Source organism: Juglans microcarpa x Juglans regia, chromosome 1D (assembly GCF_004785595.1).
Source record: "Juglans microcarpa x Juglans regia isolate MS1-56 chromosome 1D, Jm3101_v1.0, whole genome shotgun sequence".
NCBI classification, from domain to species: Eukaryota; Viridiplantae; Streptophyta; class Magnoliopsida; order Fagales; family Juglandaceae; genus Juglans; species Juglans microcarpa x Juglans regia.
The window spans coordinates 45,898,177-45,918,397 of NC_054594.1; the positions used below are offsets into that span (position 1 = coordinate 45,898,177).

Consider the following 20,221-nt stretch of genomic DNA (forward strand, 5'->3'; position numbering starts at 1 on the left):
TGCTTTCCATTTTGAACTGTTCTCCTCTACATCGAGGCAGATGGACTGGAGAGTGCAGCCTCAAGAAAGCACATAAATAATTCTTCTGTTGCTGTCAGTGCACAAGCAGCAACAGCAATGTAAATAAAATGAGGATTTCTTATTTTATTTTCTTGAGGAAGCAAATCAGAAGGAAGGGCTGAGAAACCCTGTGTAATTATTTAAGTTGGATTTGCTTAGTTATAATCTCGTAAAGAAAAGAGGATTGCTACATCTACAAATGAATTATATAAAAATAATCTTTCAAACTGATGTGGCTTCATTTGATCCGTTAGATCTACTTTATAATAAAAGTAATTTTACAATCTGACGAATCATATTAAACTATGTCAGTTTATAGAATTACTTTTATGTAATCACTTTGTAGTTAGAGTATTTCTCTAAAGAAAAAAAAAGGTCTGAAAAGAAGATGTAGACATTTTTTTTTTATATTTTATATTTTTATTTTAGAAGAGTGAGAATTACATGTTCAAGAGTGACTCCTCTCTAAATTTATTGAAATAGTCCTTACTTATAACAGAGAAAAACCGTTTCTACATCTTGACACTTATAAATTACAAAAAAAAAAAAATACCAAGAATATAAACCAATAAAGCCCAAGCATTAAAAAAAAAAAAATCACCTAATTACCAAGATCTATACGATGAATAACCAAATTAAATAAATATGAGTCAAAAGACAGACACCGTTCCTTCTATACAAAATAAAGCCAACATAAAAAATAAAACGACATCTATACTAAAAGTTCCGTCACCAATCTTCCATACGAAAAGTTATGTCTATATGAAATCCACTTGAATTTACGTACCGTCCCAGCAAATTCACAAGTGAGATATTTCCATTGGGCGCAAACTCAACAAACCACTATTATCCAAGCCTGATTACAGGAGGTAACTCTGAGCTATCATTCCAAGTCTGATTCAATCCGAAAGCTCCCAACCTTGCGAAGCCATCAGTCAAAGAGTTACACTGCCTATAGACCCCTTGGAATTATGCATTTTGTTTATTTCATTTCGTGGCAAGAATTACCACAACCAAATATACTCAACCAAAACTTAAGGGAGCCACCGAAATTAAAGACGATGTACATGTTTGGGATTTTGGCTGTTGGGACTACCCTTCGCAAAATGCTATGCTTCTTCATCAAACAAACAATCAGAGAATGATAGATATGTACATATTCAACTTGTCCAATTGCATATCTTTGCATATTGCACAAAATAACTCCAAAACTTGCTGATCCGCACTTTTGGGCGTCCTCATATATCAAAGTGTTCAAAGAATTTGGGACCATCTCTACATGTTACAGTGGTCATCAGGAGCCCCTCTTGAATAACTTCATATTTAATTTCATGGGCCATTTGATCGTCGGCTTAAACATACCTTACATTTTAGGTTAAGATACTAAAGCATGGCCAGTGAGTCGGAGCGGCACATGCGGAGGTTTGAACATTGGACGGAAGTAGATTGGGCCATTTTCGAGTATTGAAAGAAAAAGCACGAAAACACTCGAAAATTAAAATTAGCGGTAGTATGGACATGGAGATGAGAGAGAAGAGAGTGAGACCGCTAAAGGAAGGGAGGGAGGGAGGAGGGGGGACACGAATCTCTTCTCCCTCCCTTTGGCCAGTGGTCAGCAGTGTATAGAGATAGAGGTTTAGATTCGGTTTAGACTGTAAACTCATCTCAATTTATTTCATTTTATCATTATAATTTTCTTAAATTTTTATATAAAATATAATAAATAATTTAATTTTTTTAAATCTCAAAATAATAATAATAATATTAAAAAATATTATTTTAATAATATTTTATTCAACTCATTTAAAATAATTCAATTCATTTTTAAATCTAAACGGAACTAAACCAGATTATCGGATAACCGGAATCATTTTCACCAAAGCTAAGCCCAACATCCCAAATTACATCCATAAAAAGAAGAGTATAAAATTATCAATACTACTACATTCACACGTGTCAAAATAGAAGAGCCTTCTACTACTAGGAAGCTGTAATTCCAGCCCATTAAAAGCCCAACAACAAAGAGATTTCAAGGCTCGCGTTTATCTGACAAGTGTCATGTGCGCGTCCTTACACTAACGCCTTTTTCAAAATAATCCTTTCTTACTCCAACTGCCTCTCTCTCCACTTCCTCCACCACTCGCTCCTCCATATCACAGTCTTTTTAAGTTCTCAGAATCTCAACTCCCAGCCAGACTCTCCCTCTCCGTAAAACTCTTTCTATCTCTTGTTTAGGAGAGCTTGTCTCTCTGAGCTAGAGCTCTCTCAAACTATTTTCCTCTCTCACCCTCTCTTAAAGCATCTGTCTCTGCTGCCATGGCGGTTGCAGAGTTATCGCCTTCATACACCAAGACCCACCTTCAATCCTCTCAAATATCATTCTTATCGAACCGTTTCTACAATCACCGCCGCTGCGCTTTTCGACCGTTCCCTCGAGCTAGAAGTACCGCAATCTCGTGCTCTGTTGCACCAAAGTAAGCTTCTAGGCAATCCCCACCAATTCTTGCCTGAGACCATAGTCTTATGGGTTTTTTGTTTTGTTAAATTCTCAGTCAAGTTAAATCTCCGGTCGCAGTGCAAGATGAGGACCCCAAGAAGAAGTCTGAATGCTACGGCGTGTTCTGCCTCACCTATGATCTCAAGGCTGTAAGTTTCCGTCCAGGAAATGCTCGTCTTTTTATGTTAGCACAATCACTCATCGTGAATTTAAATGTAAAATTTCGATTGAGTAGTAGTTCCAATGCCTACTATAAATGCATTGATATCGTTTGCCATTATGCGTAGTAGTCATTTGTGGATGCAAGGTGTGAAATCACTATTTATCCAAAAAGTTTACTCCCTCTCGATGAGTGAGCCAAGACCTGTGGAATATATAATTAAATGAGATAAGAGTGTTGGGTAGGATTCGAACTCAAATGTACTAAGTGATTTCACAAGTGTTGATTTCACAAAAGGCCTGTATTGCAGTAGATTGTAAAAGTTTCTCCCTTTCCGGTTTCTGAAACATAAAAGTTCTGTTTTTCTAAATTTGTTTATTTTCCCCGTATTCATGAATTCTCTTTCCCGTGCATGTTTCTTTGGAGAGGGTGAGAGTGGGAGAAAGTCCATATCCTTGACATCTTTTAACTCTTTTCATGCGGCAAAGGCTCATCAGAATCAGATCTTTTCTTCTTCTTTTAATCCGTGTTTCTACATATAACAAGTCTTTTATTGCGTGATCCCAGGACGAAGAGACAAAATCGTGGAAGAAATTAATTAATATTGCAGTCTCGGGTGCTGCTGGGATGATATCTAATCATCTGCTTTTCAAAGTAAGAGTTTTTAAATCCAAAGCCTAGAATCTTTTTTTTTTTTTTTTCCCTTTGTTCTTGGGAGGTCATTATATATATATATTTTGCTTTTAAAAAAACTTGGCACTCTTTATTAGATTAAAATTGACATTGGTCACCACCAAAATTGTGCATGGGATACTAGGCAATTAAGATTTAAGCCTGCAGTTTGACCCAATCATTCCTATCATCATTAGTTTGTTCCCATAAGTTTGACGTGGGAACTCTTTTTGGTTTTGATAAATTGAAACTTGAGGATTCCAGTCTATAGTAAGATTCACCCCAGCCTGTTGATGCAATTATGTACCAAAACTTTTATTTTTTGTGAAAAACCTCTTTTAAGATTTTAGCTGTCCAAAATCACAGGCATATAGCATAAAATCATTAAAAAGATAAAATGAAAAAAGAAAAAGAAAAAGAAAAAGTTGTTATTTACGTATGTTTTTCATCAAGGTAATGCCTCACTCATTCGGATAACTACTGAAAAGTTGTCATGCACAGCCCATTAATTAAACTCCCTTCGAACTCTTATTGGCTCCTTTTGCAAATTCACATAAATTGAGTCCACGTCCACAGCATTTGAAGCTCTAAAACCAAGTCACAACAAACTGTTCAGTGGAGGGACAGAAGGAAAAAACGTGCAACAGAAGAAATAACATCATGACCTGGTAATAACAGGTGAAAGCTGTTTCTTCTGGACATAGGATCTGACTTTATATTTATTTGTCCAGCTTGCATCTGGTGAGGTTTTTGGTCCTGATCAACCTGTTGCTTTGAAATTATTGGGTTCTGAAAGGTCCTTCCAAGCCCTTGAAGGTTTGTATCTTAATTCAACACACTCTGATGAGAGTTTTAGTTGCAAAAGTTAACAGGCCAGCATTGTTCAACCCAAGTAATATATATAATTGAAATGACCTTCCCCTATTACCACAATTATCTCTATCCTTAGAACATGGTTTTTTTTCCTGTAACCAATAGGAAAATTCCTTCATTATAAAGACTGGCAACACAAACGCATGCATGAGACTTTCATCTTGGATGTCTCCTGTGTTGTGAAAGAAAGAGGAACTCATCTTTTTTTTCTCTCTTTATTACCTTCATAGTGTAGGTATGAGATAAGATCATCTGGTTTGTATCACATAAGAAAATATATCTTCAACCAAACCAAAAGCTAAGGGCATATGCTTTCATGGGTAAAACAAAACATTTAGTTTATTCTTTGAACAAAATGGAGGACATTTTGATAAAAAATTATTTGTTTTAAAAGTCTATTGTTAATTAGGAAATGTTTAATTTAATCATTTAATTAATATTCTGATATTCCTCTTCGCGTGTGAATTCAAACTCCCTTCCATGGGTGGGACACAACTAGCGGAATAGTTAACTAAAATTTTTCAATGTGGAAATATATGATTCCTTACTGGTGTATGATCCTTCTTTCAAAAAGGAGCCGGGTACATATTGGTGGTAACTGAGTTCTCCTTCCTTATTGATCAAGATTATGACTAGAAAATCAAACGGAAGGAAGAAAAAGAATCTCAGTGGGACTGGTTTGTATATGAGTTCTTGAAAAAATATTTTGCTTTTCCTTGTTAAGGAATTGAGCGAACATAAATTCCAGTTTAATTATCATGCCCAATATTCTGTTTTACGCTATTAACAAAGTATAGATAGTACAAAAAAATCTCTCTTTAATCGTTTTGTTTTTTAATGTAACTATTTGTCTTCAGATTTACCATTCTCTACGAATAATTTTTCTAGAATGATGTTCTGACATATCTCCATGTTGAGCTAATTCATGCAGGTGTTGCTATGGAATTGGAGGATTCTTTGTTTCCTTTGCTGAGGGAGGTTAGTATAGGCATTGATCCATATGATGTGTTTCAAGATGTAGAATGGGCCCTTTTAATAGGAGCAAAGCCTCGAGGGCCTGGGATGGAACGGGCTGATTTACTAGACATAAATGGGCAGATTTTTGCGGAGCAGGTATCACTCACATTTTCATTTGGTATGAATCATAGCGTTTTCTGCAAGCTATACCAAGTTGGTTCATGTATTCTGTTTTTATTCCATCATTATAGGGAAAGGCTCTCAATGCCGTTGCATCCCGTAATGTCAAAGTAATAGTTGTAGGCAACCCCTGCAACACTAAGTAAGTGGATTTGGTTTTGGTTGCTGGATATTCAGTTTTTTATTTTCATATTGTGCCTGTAACTGTGTTGTGTTTCCTCTCCTATGCAGTGCATTAATTTGTATGAAGAATGCTCCAAACATACCGGCAAAAAATTTTCATGCTTTGACTCGGTTAGACGAGAATAGAGCAAAATGTCAGGTACAATCCTCGTGAAAATTATTGGCAGCAATTATAAATAGTTATGGTTGCCATGGCCAAAAAAGAATTATTCTAAATAATGGCTATGATTTACGCAGCTGGCCCTCAAGGCAGGTGTCTTCTATGATAAAGTGTCAAACGTGACCATCTGGGGAAACCACTCAACAACACAGGTCGTTAAGAGATCCTGTTGTAATAGCAAGCATGAAAAAATTCCCTCCCTCGTCTTCTAAAGAATCTCTGTATTTAACTTTACCAGGTCCCAGACTTTTTAAATGCTAGAATCAATGGCTTGCGTGTCAAAGAAGTTATCAAGGATCACAAGTGGTTAGAAGAGGAATTTACAGAAAAGGTCCAAAAGGTAAGTTTCGCAGATCAATAATAGACAAAGATGCAAACATAGTTCAGTGCAATAGCAAGGTCAATTATTGACCAACAAGAGTTTCATCTTCAGGTGCTAAATAGTAAATTTTGAGTTGCAGAGAGGTGGTGTGCTGATCCAAAAATGGGGAAGATCTTCTGCTGCATCTACTTCTGTGTCTATTGTCGATGCAATCCGGTCTTTAGTCACTCCCACCCCCAAGGGTGATTGGTTTTCATCTGGAGTGAGTTCAATTTCATTAGAATGCAAGCATACAGATATAAGCTATTTTTCTGCTGTCAGTTTGTTGAGAACCAAATCAAAAATTTCTAAGGAACCGTACTGTTGGGGAGATCCACCGGCACCGACCCCACTCATACCAATGGTGGGAGTAAAGAAATCACAACATATATGATGAAAAACAGAAGAGGCTCTTGGAAATCATTCAGTTATAGTCTTGGGTTTTCGTTTTGCCAACTTCTCTTCTTTTTGTTCACAACTTGTCAAAACAAAGAGTCCCATGTTCTGTAATATATGAACGCAACAGATCAAAATGAAAAAGTCCATCAATCAGTAAGCATAGTATCAGATTTACGTTGCAGGACTATGTAGGTTTTATGTATGTTTTTTTGGTACAGGTTCTCTTTGCTGGGCTGTTTTTATAGGCTGATTTATTTTGATTTGTTTAGATTTAAAAAAAAAATAGTATCAGATTTACGAATAGTAACAGTGTGGTGACTCAATAGTGAGATGTTTGTTATCAGCGAGAGTATTTTTTGAAGTGAAACTGTTAGTTGAATGCCACTTTAACTGTAAACTCCTGCCTAGGTAGCATAAGTAATCAGGTTATATATTCAATTCAAGGACTATCATAATCATGTTTCTCGACTGACACATTAAAGACTGGCTTTAGTCTCCAGTCTCATAGTTACAGTGTCATTGTAGGTTTATACTAACGGAAATCCTTATGGAATAGCGGAGGATATTGTTTTCAGCATGCCATGCAGATCAAAAGTAAGTTGAAGTCTGAATTCTTTTTTTTTTTCATACTATTTATTTGACTTTACCCTCATACGTTATTCTTCCCATCCTCCAGGGAGATGGTGATTATGAATTTGTCGAGGATGTAATATTTGATGACTACCTTCTGAAGCGAATAAACAAGGTGAGCTATCTTCTGATTTAAGAGGTGTCCGGATTCAATATGAAAGTAGAACAAAATCCGTTCTTCTCAATGGTGACAATCATTGTAGTATACATATGTATGAATGATCACGCAATGAAGTGGTCGGTTAAGCTTGCATCGAGCTAAACTAATATTCATTTGCTCTGAAAATCAGTACTTATCTAGTATGTACTTGAACAGAATATGAAGAGAGTTGATTTTTGTGTAATGTCGCTCCAAGTCATGGTCAGTTAGCAAAAGGAATTTAGGATCTCCCCAATCGACATAATCTTTTCTCTCTTTTCTGCAGACTGAAGCTGAACTGCTAGCTGAGAAGAGATGCGTGGCCCACCTTACAGGGGAGGTAGATACTAGATATTGTAGTTATCTCACCCTTGCCTCCTGCTGTGTATGTGTATCAGCTTCATATGCGCTGTCTTTTCTTTTGGCAGGGCATTGCTTTCTGCGATCTACCCGAGGACACGATGCTTCCTGGGGAGATGTAACACTTATCGGGCTGCTTTTCATCTCAAGAAGTGATACGAAAACTACCACAATGAGCCGTATGGAGAGACACTAGATACTGAAATTAAGATCATTGCATTATTTATGAAATAAAGATTCTCTTTGAATTTTGAAAACTTCTTTTGATGGTATAGCTTGCAGCTTTTGTGTTGACGCATATTTTCCTTTGCCCTCCTTGCATAAGCCGATCTGGCCTAAATCATCTTTCTGCTAGTAATTCTATTATGAACTTCTAGTAAGTGTGATTGCTGTCTATCATTATTCGGGACCCATGGCTTAAACTGTGTAACCTGAAAAACCTTTCTATGATAACCGTGTTAATGACTGCCCTTGAGTAGGCAATTGCACTTTAGAATAGCAAAGATGGGAGTTGTTTTCCTTTTGGGCAGGCAGCAAAGACGATTAGAGGGGAGTTTCAAGGGAAGAAAAGTGCATTGTAAATGTGTCTTTTGGTTGGTGCCTCAATGCGTGGGATTTGGCCTTGTTCTTTCTCGGCTTATCCTTTTGATCAGTTACTTATATTTCCTTGTTTATTGTGTTTGCATATCGTTGGGAAGAGACGAAAAAGAAGCGGAAGGCCAACTACCGAAAATAGTTCAAAGCGCGGGGGCATCCCGAGTCGTACAAAAAGAGCAACACAGCCGTCGTGTTGGGCGAGGACTAGCAAGGTTTTGGTTTGGAATCTGGATAGTAAATTTCATTTCATCTCAATATCTAAAGGCAATAAATACAAATATTTTTCAATTTTAATTCAACTTTTTTATCTAATTATTACATAATCATTATAATTTTTTCAAACTTTCAAATAAAGCACAAAAACTAATACAATATTTTCAAATCTCAAAATAAAAATAATATTACAAAATTATATTATAAAAATATTTAGATTTGTAAATGAACCAGTATGTTTTATAGAATGCTGGGTATTTGATCGATTAAACTCGAATCAAACTCGACTCATAAAAAAAAAAAAAAAACTCGTTCGTGAAAGCAGATACTCACTCGATTTGTAAATGACACATATCCAACAAAACTAGACTCGACTCGGCTAAAGATTATTAAGGCCCGCTCATTTATGTTCGAGTCGACTCGTTAGCTTGACTCGATTAAAACTTATTCATATATTGATAAATATATATGCACCTATGTATATATACATATATATATATATATATGTATTAGCTAATAATATAAGCATACCACTTTTATAATTAAATATATAATATGTAATCCAATTACTTGTGTCTATATAGTGAATACACTTCATAGGTATATTTTATAATTTGTGTAATAATTAGTCGATAAAATTTAATAATTTCATATACTAGTATGTGGGAACTATATATGAAATAGATATATACTATCATATTAAGTGTATTTATTAATAATATATGTAGGCATATAATATATTGTTATTTTTGATAAATATCAACTAGTTAGATATTAATTATTTATAATTTTTTAAAAATTTTATAATTTAATAGAGGTTCTATTTGTTAGTTGTATAAATTCAATATTATTATTTTTGTTTAATTATTAAATTTTATTCAAAAATTAAAAAAATAAACAATTCGAGCTCAAGCTCGAGTTTGGCTCCACTCAAACTTGTTTGTGGGATAAGTTCGAGTTTAGAGTTTAGCTTATCGAGTTGAGTTCGAATAAAGAATGAAAAAAAAATCTTGAGCTCGGGCTCGATTTCAAACTCGAGTATTTTGAGTCGAGCTGAGCTCAGCAAGCCAAAGATGAGCTCGGTTCGATTACAGTCTTTGTCAATATTCTAACTTCATTATATTTTTATTCAAATTTTTTTCTTATTTTTTAAAACTCTATAAAATATCTTAACTCAAATTATTTTGTTATTATTTATAAAATATTTTACTATTATTTATAAAATATTTTATCTTATTTAATTATTCAAACGAGTACTAAGTTGCAGCTATGATGACGTAACTTTATTTATAGCTTCAAAACGGGCAGTGGTAGATTTCATCAATATCAATTGCTACTCTGACATTCATAGTAGATATTATCAAACTCAACCAACACTTCAAAAATAGAAAACTACCAAGACCACAGACCATCAATAGGGAGAAGCAAGGCCTATAGTACCACAAAATTAGGACCCATATCCTAGCCTACTCAGAATGTAGATCAAACCCATGACCCTTAACCAGCGCAGAATGTTCTTTGGTCTCAAATCGTAGTTATGCGGAGAACCCTCCACTAGTTGCTGCGCCGTTAGCAGTTTGTGTATGCATTTTGAAATATCACTGGTTCATATTCCAAATACATCTAGAGAGGAGTGAATAGATGTTTTCCAATTTTTCTGGCTTATTTAAAATAATAATAAACAAATCAATCAATAAGATTACAAGAAATAATCAACACATCAACTTTGAGCGTAACTCACCAAATAAAATTCACTATATAAATTGAATTCGTTACAACCAATTTAAAAACACTTAAAAGACACTTAGAGTAACTAAATTTGACTTGAGTTACTCTGGCTTGCAACCCTACCACTATCTCACTTGATCTCTGCATTTTGGCAGCTCTGGACCATTGGCCTTTCTATAGTTTCACTACGTGCACCAACTCGATTTTTGCTTCAACAGTAGCTTCGAAAATCCTTCCAGCCAAAAAATACGTAGACAACAATGGACTCAATAACGCTCGAACACGGGCATAATATGATGGAAGTCTATTTATCAAGAGAGAATTAATGTTCTATTTATAATGAACTCCTTAAGATTTTCTCTTAAGAATACAATGAATATGGTAATCCTAATTTCTCTCCACGACCTAGAGCTGGCGTTGAGTACCTTTAGCGGAATCGGCCGACGTGATTAATGCCAATTATTATTAAAAAAAAAAAAAAAAAAAAGGGTCAGCGATTTCAGAAAATCAAACCCATCCCTACTAACGCCAAAATCAGTTTGAGAAGCACATCAAACCCTTCCCAGAAAAAATTGTTGTTTTGAAAATGATTTTTTGGGTAGCTGTTTTAGGAGTGGCTGCCTTGTTCTTTGATCTTTACAATACTATTTGGGTAGCTGTTTAGGAGTAATTTTTTTTCTGGAAATCTTTCTATGCAGAAGATTCAATCCCAGTGGAGACAAGAAAACGGTTTTCTCCTTCTTCTACTTCTTTTCCACTAATCTTCTTTTTTTTTTTTTCTTTTTTTTTTCCCTGTTCTTGTTCTTATTTCAATATTTTGAATGTGTTCTTGTTCCTGTTCTTCTTCATGTTTCTTCTCCACTCGAGTTGCAAACTTATGTCCAGTGGATACTCGTTTAGAAAAAACTAAAAACTGAAAGAAGAAAAAAATTCATATATTCAAACTTACCCACACATTCAGGAAAAAAAAAACTGAGAAATAACACAACAAAATCACCCAAAATCACCGAATCTGAGAAGAACCTATAACCTATGTTTGTCTTCGTTGGTAGACGAAAATGAGAAGAAGACCCAACCTTTCATACTCTATTCGTGGGTAGACGAAGAAGATGAACTTGTTGTTTGGGTTAAATACAAAACGCACCGTTTCAATTTTTCCACGTGGAGGGACGGGTACACGAGAGGTTCCCACTCCGAGTGCAGTAGACTTTTTGTTTAGAGAAAGTTTACTTTGCCTCCCTAATTTGACACTTCTATTTGACTCTAATCAAAATTTATTTTTTTATTTTATTTTTTTTTACTTAATAATTAAGGAAGTGATTTTAAGTATATTGGTGTATTTTTTTTATTTTTTAAATATATTTAAATATGTTAAAAAAATGTAAAAAGAAAAAAGAAGAAAAAAAAAAAAAAAGTTACGCTGGGCGGTATGCCCAGCGGTCAAAATGGGGCGGCATAGTAGCCGCCCCCTTTTGTTTATATATATTTAAGGCTTGAATTAATTTTCCAAGACAACCAATATCACTTCAATCCGATATGGGAGTCAAAAGATATGACCAAGTTACTCCAATTAGGTTGATCTTGTCAGATCTTGAAAATTTGCAATCTTTTGTTTGCCTAAAAGTTGAAATCTGAAGATTGTTGAAGATGAATTTATAGATAATTTAGTCTTAAGATCCTTTTGAAACATGAATTTGTATCTTTCCAACAACACCAGTTTCACCCCAACCAGAGATATATGAAACAAAGGTTACGATCAATTACTCCAGCAAGGTCGATCCCATTAGATCTTGCAAATTTTTAATCTTTGTACTTTTTATTCCAATTGCAACCAAGACTCTATTTAACATATTTATAACTCAATTGGACTAAATTTGATCATAAGAACATGCCAACTTGCTCCAGGTGCTAAAGGATAACATTGACAAGACAGACAACATAAGAAGTTCAATATTTGAATATGCCCCGTTCGCGCGAAGACACTATATACAAAACAACATAAATAACATTTTACATTGTTTAAAAACCTACATCACCCCCTTTTTCCTTCAAAGATCACAATTCTTCTGAAAACCATGGGTCAAAAAATGTTCCATCATAATTTTGAGGCACTACTTGATGTATATGTTGCTTGCAAATCTGAAGCTCACAGAAAGAATTAGAGCCCAAAAGAATATTAAGAAGAACCAGCCCCATGAAACTACGGATGCTGTCTTGCCTGCATGAAAGCCAGCCATTGGCACCCAAGTGGCAGAATTAGTGTCACCTTGTGGTAGCAAAAAGGGCATCGCGAAGTTGACATCACCATTCTTGCCAAGCAACCAGTCTGACCCATTGCTGGTTAAAGTCGTGTTTCTTATCCTGATCATACCAGCAGTGACATGAACGGAGCTGGAAGATTGTGCAGCGGAATGTAACTGAAGAGTTACATCTTTTGCGGGGAACTCTGAAGCATATGCTGGAGGAGCAGGGATGCTGCCCAACATGCGAGTGGCATGTTTGATGAATGGATTCTTAATATCTACACCATAGACCATACAAGAATAAGCCAAGATCAAAAGAAGAGGGGGAAACTATACCAGAATGCATACAAGCCTCAAGAGATTATATATATGCTTCAAACTTCTATAACTTTCTACATTTATACACAGGGAAATACCAAAAAGTAAGTTACACGAGGAGATGTGATACTTGATCAAATTAAATTAAATCCTACCTGATTCATATATTGCGGCCTCTGGTTTCTGCTTTGAAGTGGATGCATCATTGCTTCCCTGTGTCTCTGATGGCTGTTGACTATCTATGTACACTTTTTCAGTTCCTCCATTTAAGTGCTGTTAAAGAGGTATAAGTTCATTAGAAGCTGCAATGCTAAATTCCAAATCACAAGTGCAACTCCTAGTATTTCAAAAGTATGAATTTACCTCCTGTGTGTGGGTTGCTTGATTAGAAAACGAGTTTTCACCCCCCATAATTTCAGAGGGATCAAAAGCCATGTCATCATCTGCATTAAGGAATGTTAGGTACTCATCCAGCATGTCAAAACCTGCAGCATCTGACTCGACCGGGTTTAAAAGATCATCGGATTCAAGGAAAAATCCATCACCCAACAGTGGATTATCAGTAGCATCCAAATAAGGTTCATCAAGCGAGTAATTGACTTCAGATGGCTTCATAATTCGGCTTGATTCAACAAAAAATTCATCTTTGATGGGTTTCATATCCATCCCATATTGCTCTGGTATGTCAACCAACTTCTCGTCATGACATAGCTCAAAAGTTTCACCACTGCCCATGATAGTTTGACAGTCTTCAACGAAATCCTCATACTGCTCAACATCGTTGCTAGTATCCCCATAATAAAAGTTCAAAGGAGGGGGAGTACTTTCAGATGGATTGCTTATCTCAAGATCCTGGAGAAGGAAAGCACGTTTCAAAAATACAAGAATTCAAGTACTGAAGCAATCAAGAAAAATATTAGGTAAGACTAGCAGGGAATAGAACAAGTAGGACTCTGTATAAGACATCCTAAGCAACAATGGAGAGCACCTCGCAGATGTTCACAACTACTCAATATGTTTGCAAAGACGGAGGAACAACATGATGGTTGATATACTTGCGTTAAAGTTATATCCATCATCATGTTCAAATCACATACTAGGATTCAAAGCCAAACATATGTCATCTTGAATCCAAAGATTGCGATTCTTAGAAGAGAGGAAAAAACCATTACCACAAAAATTAGAAACATAAAGCTGAAATACTGAAAGTAGCTTTCCAGCTTGAGCAAAAGTAGAACTTATATAAAGATCTGGGATGTCCATTGCCACAAGGTTCCACGTGACTACTCACACGGAACTCCCCAGCATACTTGAACGAACCCCTTTTACAATAATGGGGGCCATAAAAAAATGTTTCCTAATAGCCGCCCGAAACACCCCTCAAAATCTACTTCCAAACAGATAACATCCGACTCTTGACATTCTTCTAATCTTGCCCTCAAAAGAACCTCACTTTACACACCTAACTTATAGTATCAATTAACCACCTCATCCCTACAAATTCTTATCACCAATATACTCAAAATTGACAACAAATCAACAGAATCATTTGTTAATCACTTCAAAACATCTCAACGACACAATTTACCAACTAAAAGAAAGGCACAAAACACAAACCTGGTCAAGTTCAATCGCTTCAACACATGCACCATCACCAACCACCACATCGTCAACTGCAGCTTCTTCACACGGCAGGAATGCCGCCACATCATCTTCTTCCCATTCCTCCTCAATAAACGGCGCCCCATACTGCTCACCATTCTTCGGCCCCGTCCCACTCTTCTGAAAAACCCTACAAAGCACAAAAGAATCCTGCCCCCAACCCAAAAACACGTCAATTCCAATACCCATAAACTATAAGAATCTCGAAAACACGAAAAACAGGAAAGAGATGGCAATCCTATCACTCTCTTACTATTGCAATTCCGGTTTTCTCCAATTCCTCGTCGACGAGGCGATACTCGTGCATAACCCAATTGGTACGAGCGCCATGGGGGCCCGGCCGCTGTGATAAACGAGGGTCTTCTTCATCCCTACGGCGCGCGAGTTTTGGCGGACCGTTCGGTCCTTTCCCGTGGTCTTCCAGTAACCCATCTCCGTGGCCCGGTTGGTCCTCGAACTATTCCCATACTTCCTGTCGAGTGCACTGAAGAAATACCACTCCAAATCCCTGCTCTTGAGCTTCGATTTGACTAAATGAAACCGCATCCCCAAAGTCAACAAAAAAAAAAAAAAAAAAAAAAGAAAAAAGAAAAAAGAAAAGTAAAAATATAAAAATAAAGCGAGAGAAAGGGAGAGGAATTACTTGGGAGATCCCAGGGCTCGGACTTGTAGATATCAATGACGGAGATAGGGTCGAAGCGGAAAGGCTTGCCAGAAACCTTGCGCTTGAGGTAGTAGCGGACGAGTTCTTCATCGGTCGGGTGGAATCGGAACCCGGGGGCGAGTGACGTTTCCGAGTGAAGGCCCATATAATTCGAACTGTAGCGATCGAGGAGGGTAATAGCCAATAGGGTTAGTGTTTCAGAAGATCCAGAGAGCGAGAGCGAGAGAGATTAGAGAGAGTAAAATGAGGGAGGGAGAAATGAGAGAGTCTAGTTTCTTGGAGAAGAAGTCGGAAGTTGAAGGGTTGGGGGGTAAAATCTGACCAAAAAAAAATATATATATATATATATAATATATAGATAATATATAGATAATTTCGAGGAAAGTGCTTGGGTGGATTTCAGGGTTACAGCGTCGGTGAGTGTTAAATCTCACCTGCGTGAACGTGGCTGTATTTAGGACCCGTCAAAGCTACCTATCACATCACATCAATAATCTTTGTTGAATTAAAAGTGTGGGGTATCTTCTTTCTTTTCCGTTTGGATAACTTATGAGACAGACATCACTTTCTCTCTAGAATGTTCACTTTTCAGAGTCCTTAGCGAGCAAGGAAGGAAGCACGAAGAATATACACTCCTTTGATCCCCTTTTTTTTTTTTTTTTGGCCTTTTCATTTTCTTTTTTTATTAAGACTGGTTTGAAGAATAAGATAAAATAATAATTTTATAAATATTAATAAGATAATCTATAAATAGTAAGAAAATAGTTTGAATTAAATATTTTTTTAATTTTAAAAAATAAAGAGAAAAGGTTAAATAAAAAATATAATAAAATTAAAATATTATAAGAATATAATTTTATAATATTATTTTTATTTAAAAATTTAGAAAAGTTAGAATTATTTTTTATTTGAAAGTTTGAAAAAATTGTAATGATCGGTTAAAAAATCTTATATTTGAATTATGTTTAAAAATAAAATGAGATCAGATAAAATGAGATCAGATAAAAATTTTATATCTCATCTCAAGCTCCAAACAAGCCTCATTTTATTTTTTTGTTTTTTGTTTTTTTTTTTCAGATGACTATATTTTGATTTTAAAATCACTTCAATCCATCTTAATATAATCATTAATGGGATCTATTGAAAGAATTTGAACAATGCTTTTGTTTCAATGAAATTTTTCCACACGAAATTCATTGATGATTTGTACAGTTTATATACAATCTTTACAAATCTATTTAAAGTAAATTCGCTAGTGTTGTGGCTGTAATCTTTCTATAGTTACAGTTTGCAGTTATTGCTGGATTGTGGTAACATGATTGTAGCCTAAAAATCATCTCATTTGACTTGTGTTTGATTTGTGCAATCTTCTTACTATCTATTACTTTTTCAATTTTTTTATAAAAAAATTTAATTCATTTTAACATATTTTATACATTTAAACATGTGTGTCAACTTACTTATATTCAAACTGTACAACCTTAATTAGGTATATATGCAAATAGGAAAAAACTCAAGGCCGGTGAGATGAGAATGTTTTTTTACATCAATCAATACAAATTGACCACGTAAGATGTGCATAAACCAAACAGCTGGACCCGCACACAGAATTTCTCCTCTCTCTCTCTCTCCCACACATAACATATTCCTCTTCTTCTCCCTCTCTTCAGAATCTCCCGAAGTCTTCTCACTTACGCAGTTGATTTCTCCGCCCCTCCCTCTCATGCAACACCGATTGCAGCGTCATGGCAAACACTTTCCAGCTGACCTTAATCATGTTGTTTTCAACATCTACATATTCTTGAGCTGATCGTCTGTGCTTCCTCTGTCGACAAGAATCATAAAAGCAAAATGATTGAAACTCCTTGCACGAATTCAGCTGCATTTAAAACCCCGTCGACCAATTTGCAGTAGACAATGATCCCTCCAAGTCCAGCCCCTACTAAAATACTCATAGGCCTCTCATTTGATGCCTAGGAAAGCAAAGAGGCTCTCTCGCAGGCAATTAGATTTGTAGCCCGTCCAGATGATGTCGTACACGTTCTTGGTTAGTTTGTTTAGCTTTACTTAAAACTTTGATTTAAGTACTCATAGTCCTCATTGGTGTTTATTATGGTGGGCATCTTTTTCCTGTTTTTCTCATCAAAAGAGAAGTGTTGGGTTGAGCTAATTGCTTAAGAAAGGTTCACCACAGTCTCACAAATCTTGAACCATATTGTATTGGAGAGAGAGAGAGAGGGGGATAGATGAGGGGAGAGTGAGACCATCACGTGGGTGGAGAAGGATTCAAATAAATTGTATTTATCACCTATGTGAAGGTGCAAAAAGAAAATTATAGAAACACCTATGTGACAGCTTTCAATTTGCTGATCTAAAATTGTTTTTATCACTCTACCTGCTCCCAAGTGCCACTCATGCAAATAAAGTCCATTTGTTCCTGTCCAATCTATAACCTAGTAACTATAGAAGTCAACTAAAACCCTCCAAAATATAGAGTAGGTATCCCTCCAACTTAGGTGGAGTGTCCCATATATCAATCTCTATCAAGTCCAAGACCTTAACCAACACACAGAACGTCTTTGTTCATCAACATTGCTGTTACCTCTAAGGCCACTTTGCAGCCTCATAAAAACAGCTGTTTCGGTTTGCGTTTGTGTTTGCATTTTGTCTGTCATGGCTGGTCAGTGGTTGGTGATAAAAGGTTGAACGAAGTTACAAAACCCCAAGTATTCACTGTTCTCGTTGGGGAGACGGCCTTGTTTGGATTCAAATGTAAGATGAGATGAGTTATAAATAATAATGAAATGAATTATGAATATTAATGAAATTTATGAGTTAAAGTTAATGAATATTTATAAATAATAATGAGATGAGTTAAAATAAATTGAGATAAATTATAAATTTAAACTAGACTACGAGCTAAATATCAATGTAAATCTAAATTTTAGCTATATATGAAAAAAAAAAATTTCATACTAGACAAATCAAATATTCAAAGCTCAACACTTGATCTACATAAATTTTAGATCCTCTCTAAACTCGATGGGTTACTGTTTAAGCATCATTTCCCTCGTCTTTCCTTTCTTCTCCCAGCACGTTGATCCTTCGGCTTCGTCTTCTTCAACCCGCAAGCACCGGTCTGTCACAGGTTGCCTTGCTGGTGAATCGTCGTCCAGAAGGTCGCATTTCCTCCACAAATCTGTCACAAGACAATCGCGATTTGGGTATTTTTGACAAACTGATTTGCGATTTCGGTATTTTGGTTTGCTACAAACTGACCTCAACGATTCGAATCTCCTCGCTTAAAACATTGTGCATTTGGCGTCAGTTGGCTGTTCCTCTCTCCTCCAATTCCATTCGCGGGCGACCTGTAGGCGAAGCAGAAGCTATTCGACTTGGATATTTCTCCCCAGTGGCCGCGATCCAAGCTCGCAAATCTCTTCAGGCTCTTCGCGCTTGACTGCTTGTAAGAACTTTTCTGCCCTAACCATTTTCGTTCACCTTTCGTGCTCTTTTATTTATCAATGTTCTCATCATTTTCACAACATCCAGTCATAGTTACTACGAGATGTTGGATTTACACCGTCTAATGTGTGTTTCCTCTAATCCTCCATTGGTTAGGCTTTTCCTGGACAAGCATTGCTGGGTTTGCATAACTATGGGATGCGTTTCAGTACTCACCCATACAGCACCATAAAAGGTTTGCTTTGCTCTTCAAGTCATATATATGATTTAGGTATATATTTAAATATTTTGAAGAGAAAATCCAGGAGAATTGCAGTTCATATGGGTCACATTGGGTCACATTGCTGGCTTGAAAACAGTGTCAGGATTTATTGTTTTGTAGTTTTTAACCTTTATGCCGTAGCCAGTTCAGATAGCATAGAAGATTTTTTTTTGGGGTTTTTGTTTTTGTTTTAACCTTTATGGTTCTTACATGTTTCTACTACCCCAACCACTGAGGATGAAGAAAGAGAGCAGCTTGTAAAGGAGATTTCAAAGGACTGGAGTTCTGGTACATAGAGTACTTATTGGAAAAGTTTATGATCTCTATTGGTTTAACTAATTTTTCCAGCATGGGCAAGGAATAGTTACTGATGCTTCCTGAGTGGCTGCAGTTTTTGAAAGAAGCATAAACACATTATTTCTCACTGAAATGGTTCGGGCTCTGATGCTGACTATCTTCCTACACCCATCTTCCGGCTTGGATTGCATATGCTATGATATAAATTCCGTAACTTTTAACATGCAGATCAATTATTAAAATATGGGGTTGAATGATTTCATCTCCATCAGCCCAACTGCCAAATTTTTTTTTGTAATTTTTGGCCACTGGCTGAATTATACTCGAGTTTGTGGGTAATGGATTCCTGTGTTGGCAATGGGCAGTGCTAGCCTGTTTATCTTGGAAAGCGCTTAGAGCTTAGTCCTATGGTTGTATGCAATATTCAATTGGTATTCAAAGACTTGTTGGATTTTCTACCAGTTTTGACACCTGCAGCTCATTCAACGTTTTTGACTTAATTATGATATACATAGTTGCACCCGATCTCAGTATGTGCATGCTTCCTTAGATTGAGAACAGGAGAAGTTGGAGATATAAATATGATCAATGACTTCTTTATGCTTGCATCCTGATTTATTTTTCTGACTACATCCAAAAACTTGTTCAAATCATTACAATTTGCTGAGGTATCTCCTAGATGTGTATTTGCCTGATACATTTTCCTGTATGTGTGCATTTTCCTGATACTTAGAGATATCATGATGTTAATCCACTCCAGACTTTAATCCACGGGCTTCAAGAAGTGATATGTAAGAACAATTATATGGTCTTTGGGTTGAAGTCACGCGGCATTGACCGAGCACCGACAGAACACGTCTCTTTGTTGGAATCTTGTGAATTCCTTTATATGAATTCAGTTCTTGAATATTAAACATGAAGTAAATTTGGACTAAAAATAATGCAGTTTTAAAGTGGGCAACAGAAGAAGAGTTGACAAAAATTAGTTTATTAGTTTCAAGAATTGTTGTATAATTATTTATTTATTTTTTATTATCAAATATTATTATTTTGACTTTAAGAAGTTAGTCTAATGTGGATTTACCTAATCAAAAGTCGATACTATAGCTAAAAATTAAGATTCTAACCAAACTTTAGACTT

The 20,221-nt window shown here is 35.9% G+C and overlaps 2 protein-coding genes and 1 long non-coding RNA gene across 3 annotated transcripts; 2 read left to right on the top strand and 1 right to left on the bottom strand.

Moving 5' to 3' along the window:
* Positions 1–2,127: 2,127 nt before the first annotated feature.
* LOC121263429 (malate dehydrogenase [NADP], chloroplastic) lies at positions 2,128–8,097 on the top strand. Its single transcript, XM_041166314.1, has 14 exons — positions 2,128–2,534; positions 2,613–2,706; positions 3,285–3,371; positions 4,121–4,205; positions 5,194–5,375; positions 5,471–5,541; positions 5,631–5,721; positions 5,820–5,894; positions 5,981–6,082; positions 6,204–6,326; positions 7,028–7,096; positions 7,179–7,247; positions 7,558–7,611; positions 7,700–8,097. Exons 1-14 carry the CDS (start codon positions 2,377–2,379, stop codon positions 7,751–7,753), a joined length of 1,314 nt encoding a protein of 437 aa, XP_041022248.1. The 5' UTR covers positions 2,128–2,376; the 3' UTR covers positions 7,754–8,097.
* Positions 8,098–12,108: 4,011 nt separating this feature from the next.
* LOC121263435 (NAC domain-containing protein 53) lies at positions 12,109–15,387 on the bottom strand. The gene is given in 7 exon segments (XM_041166326.1): positions 12,109–12,690; positions 12,886–13,003; positions 13,094–13,582; positions 14,348–14,542; positions 14,646–14,722; positions 14,725–14,922; positions 15,036–15,387. Coding segments are annotated over 7 exon segments (1,653 nt in total). The 5' UTR covers positions 15,202–15,387; the 3' UTR covers positions 12,109–12,280.
* A 3,629-nt stretch (positions 15,388–19,016) lies between these two features.
* On the top strand, positions 19,017–19,235 carry LOC121263445. Its single transcript, XR_005940262.1, has 2 exons — positions 19,017–19,071; positions 19,175–19,235. It is a non-coding gene; the product is annotated as an uncharacterized LOC121263445 (long non-coding RNA).
* The last annotated feature ends 986 nt before the right edge of the window (positions 19,236–20,221 follow it).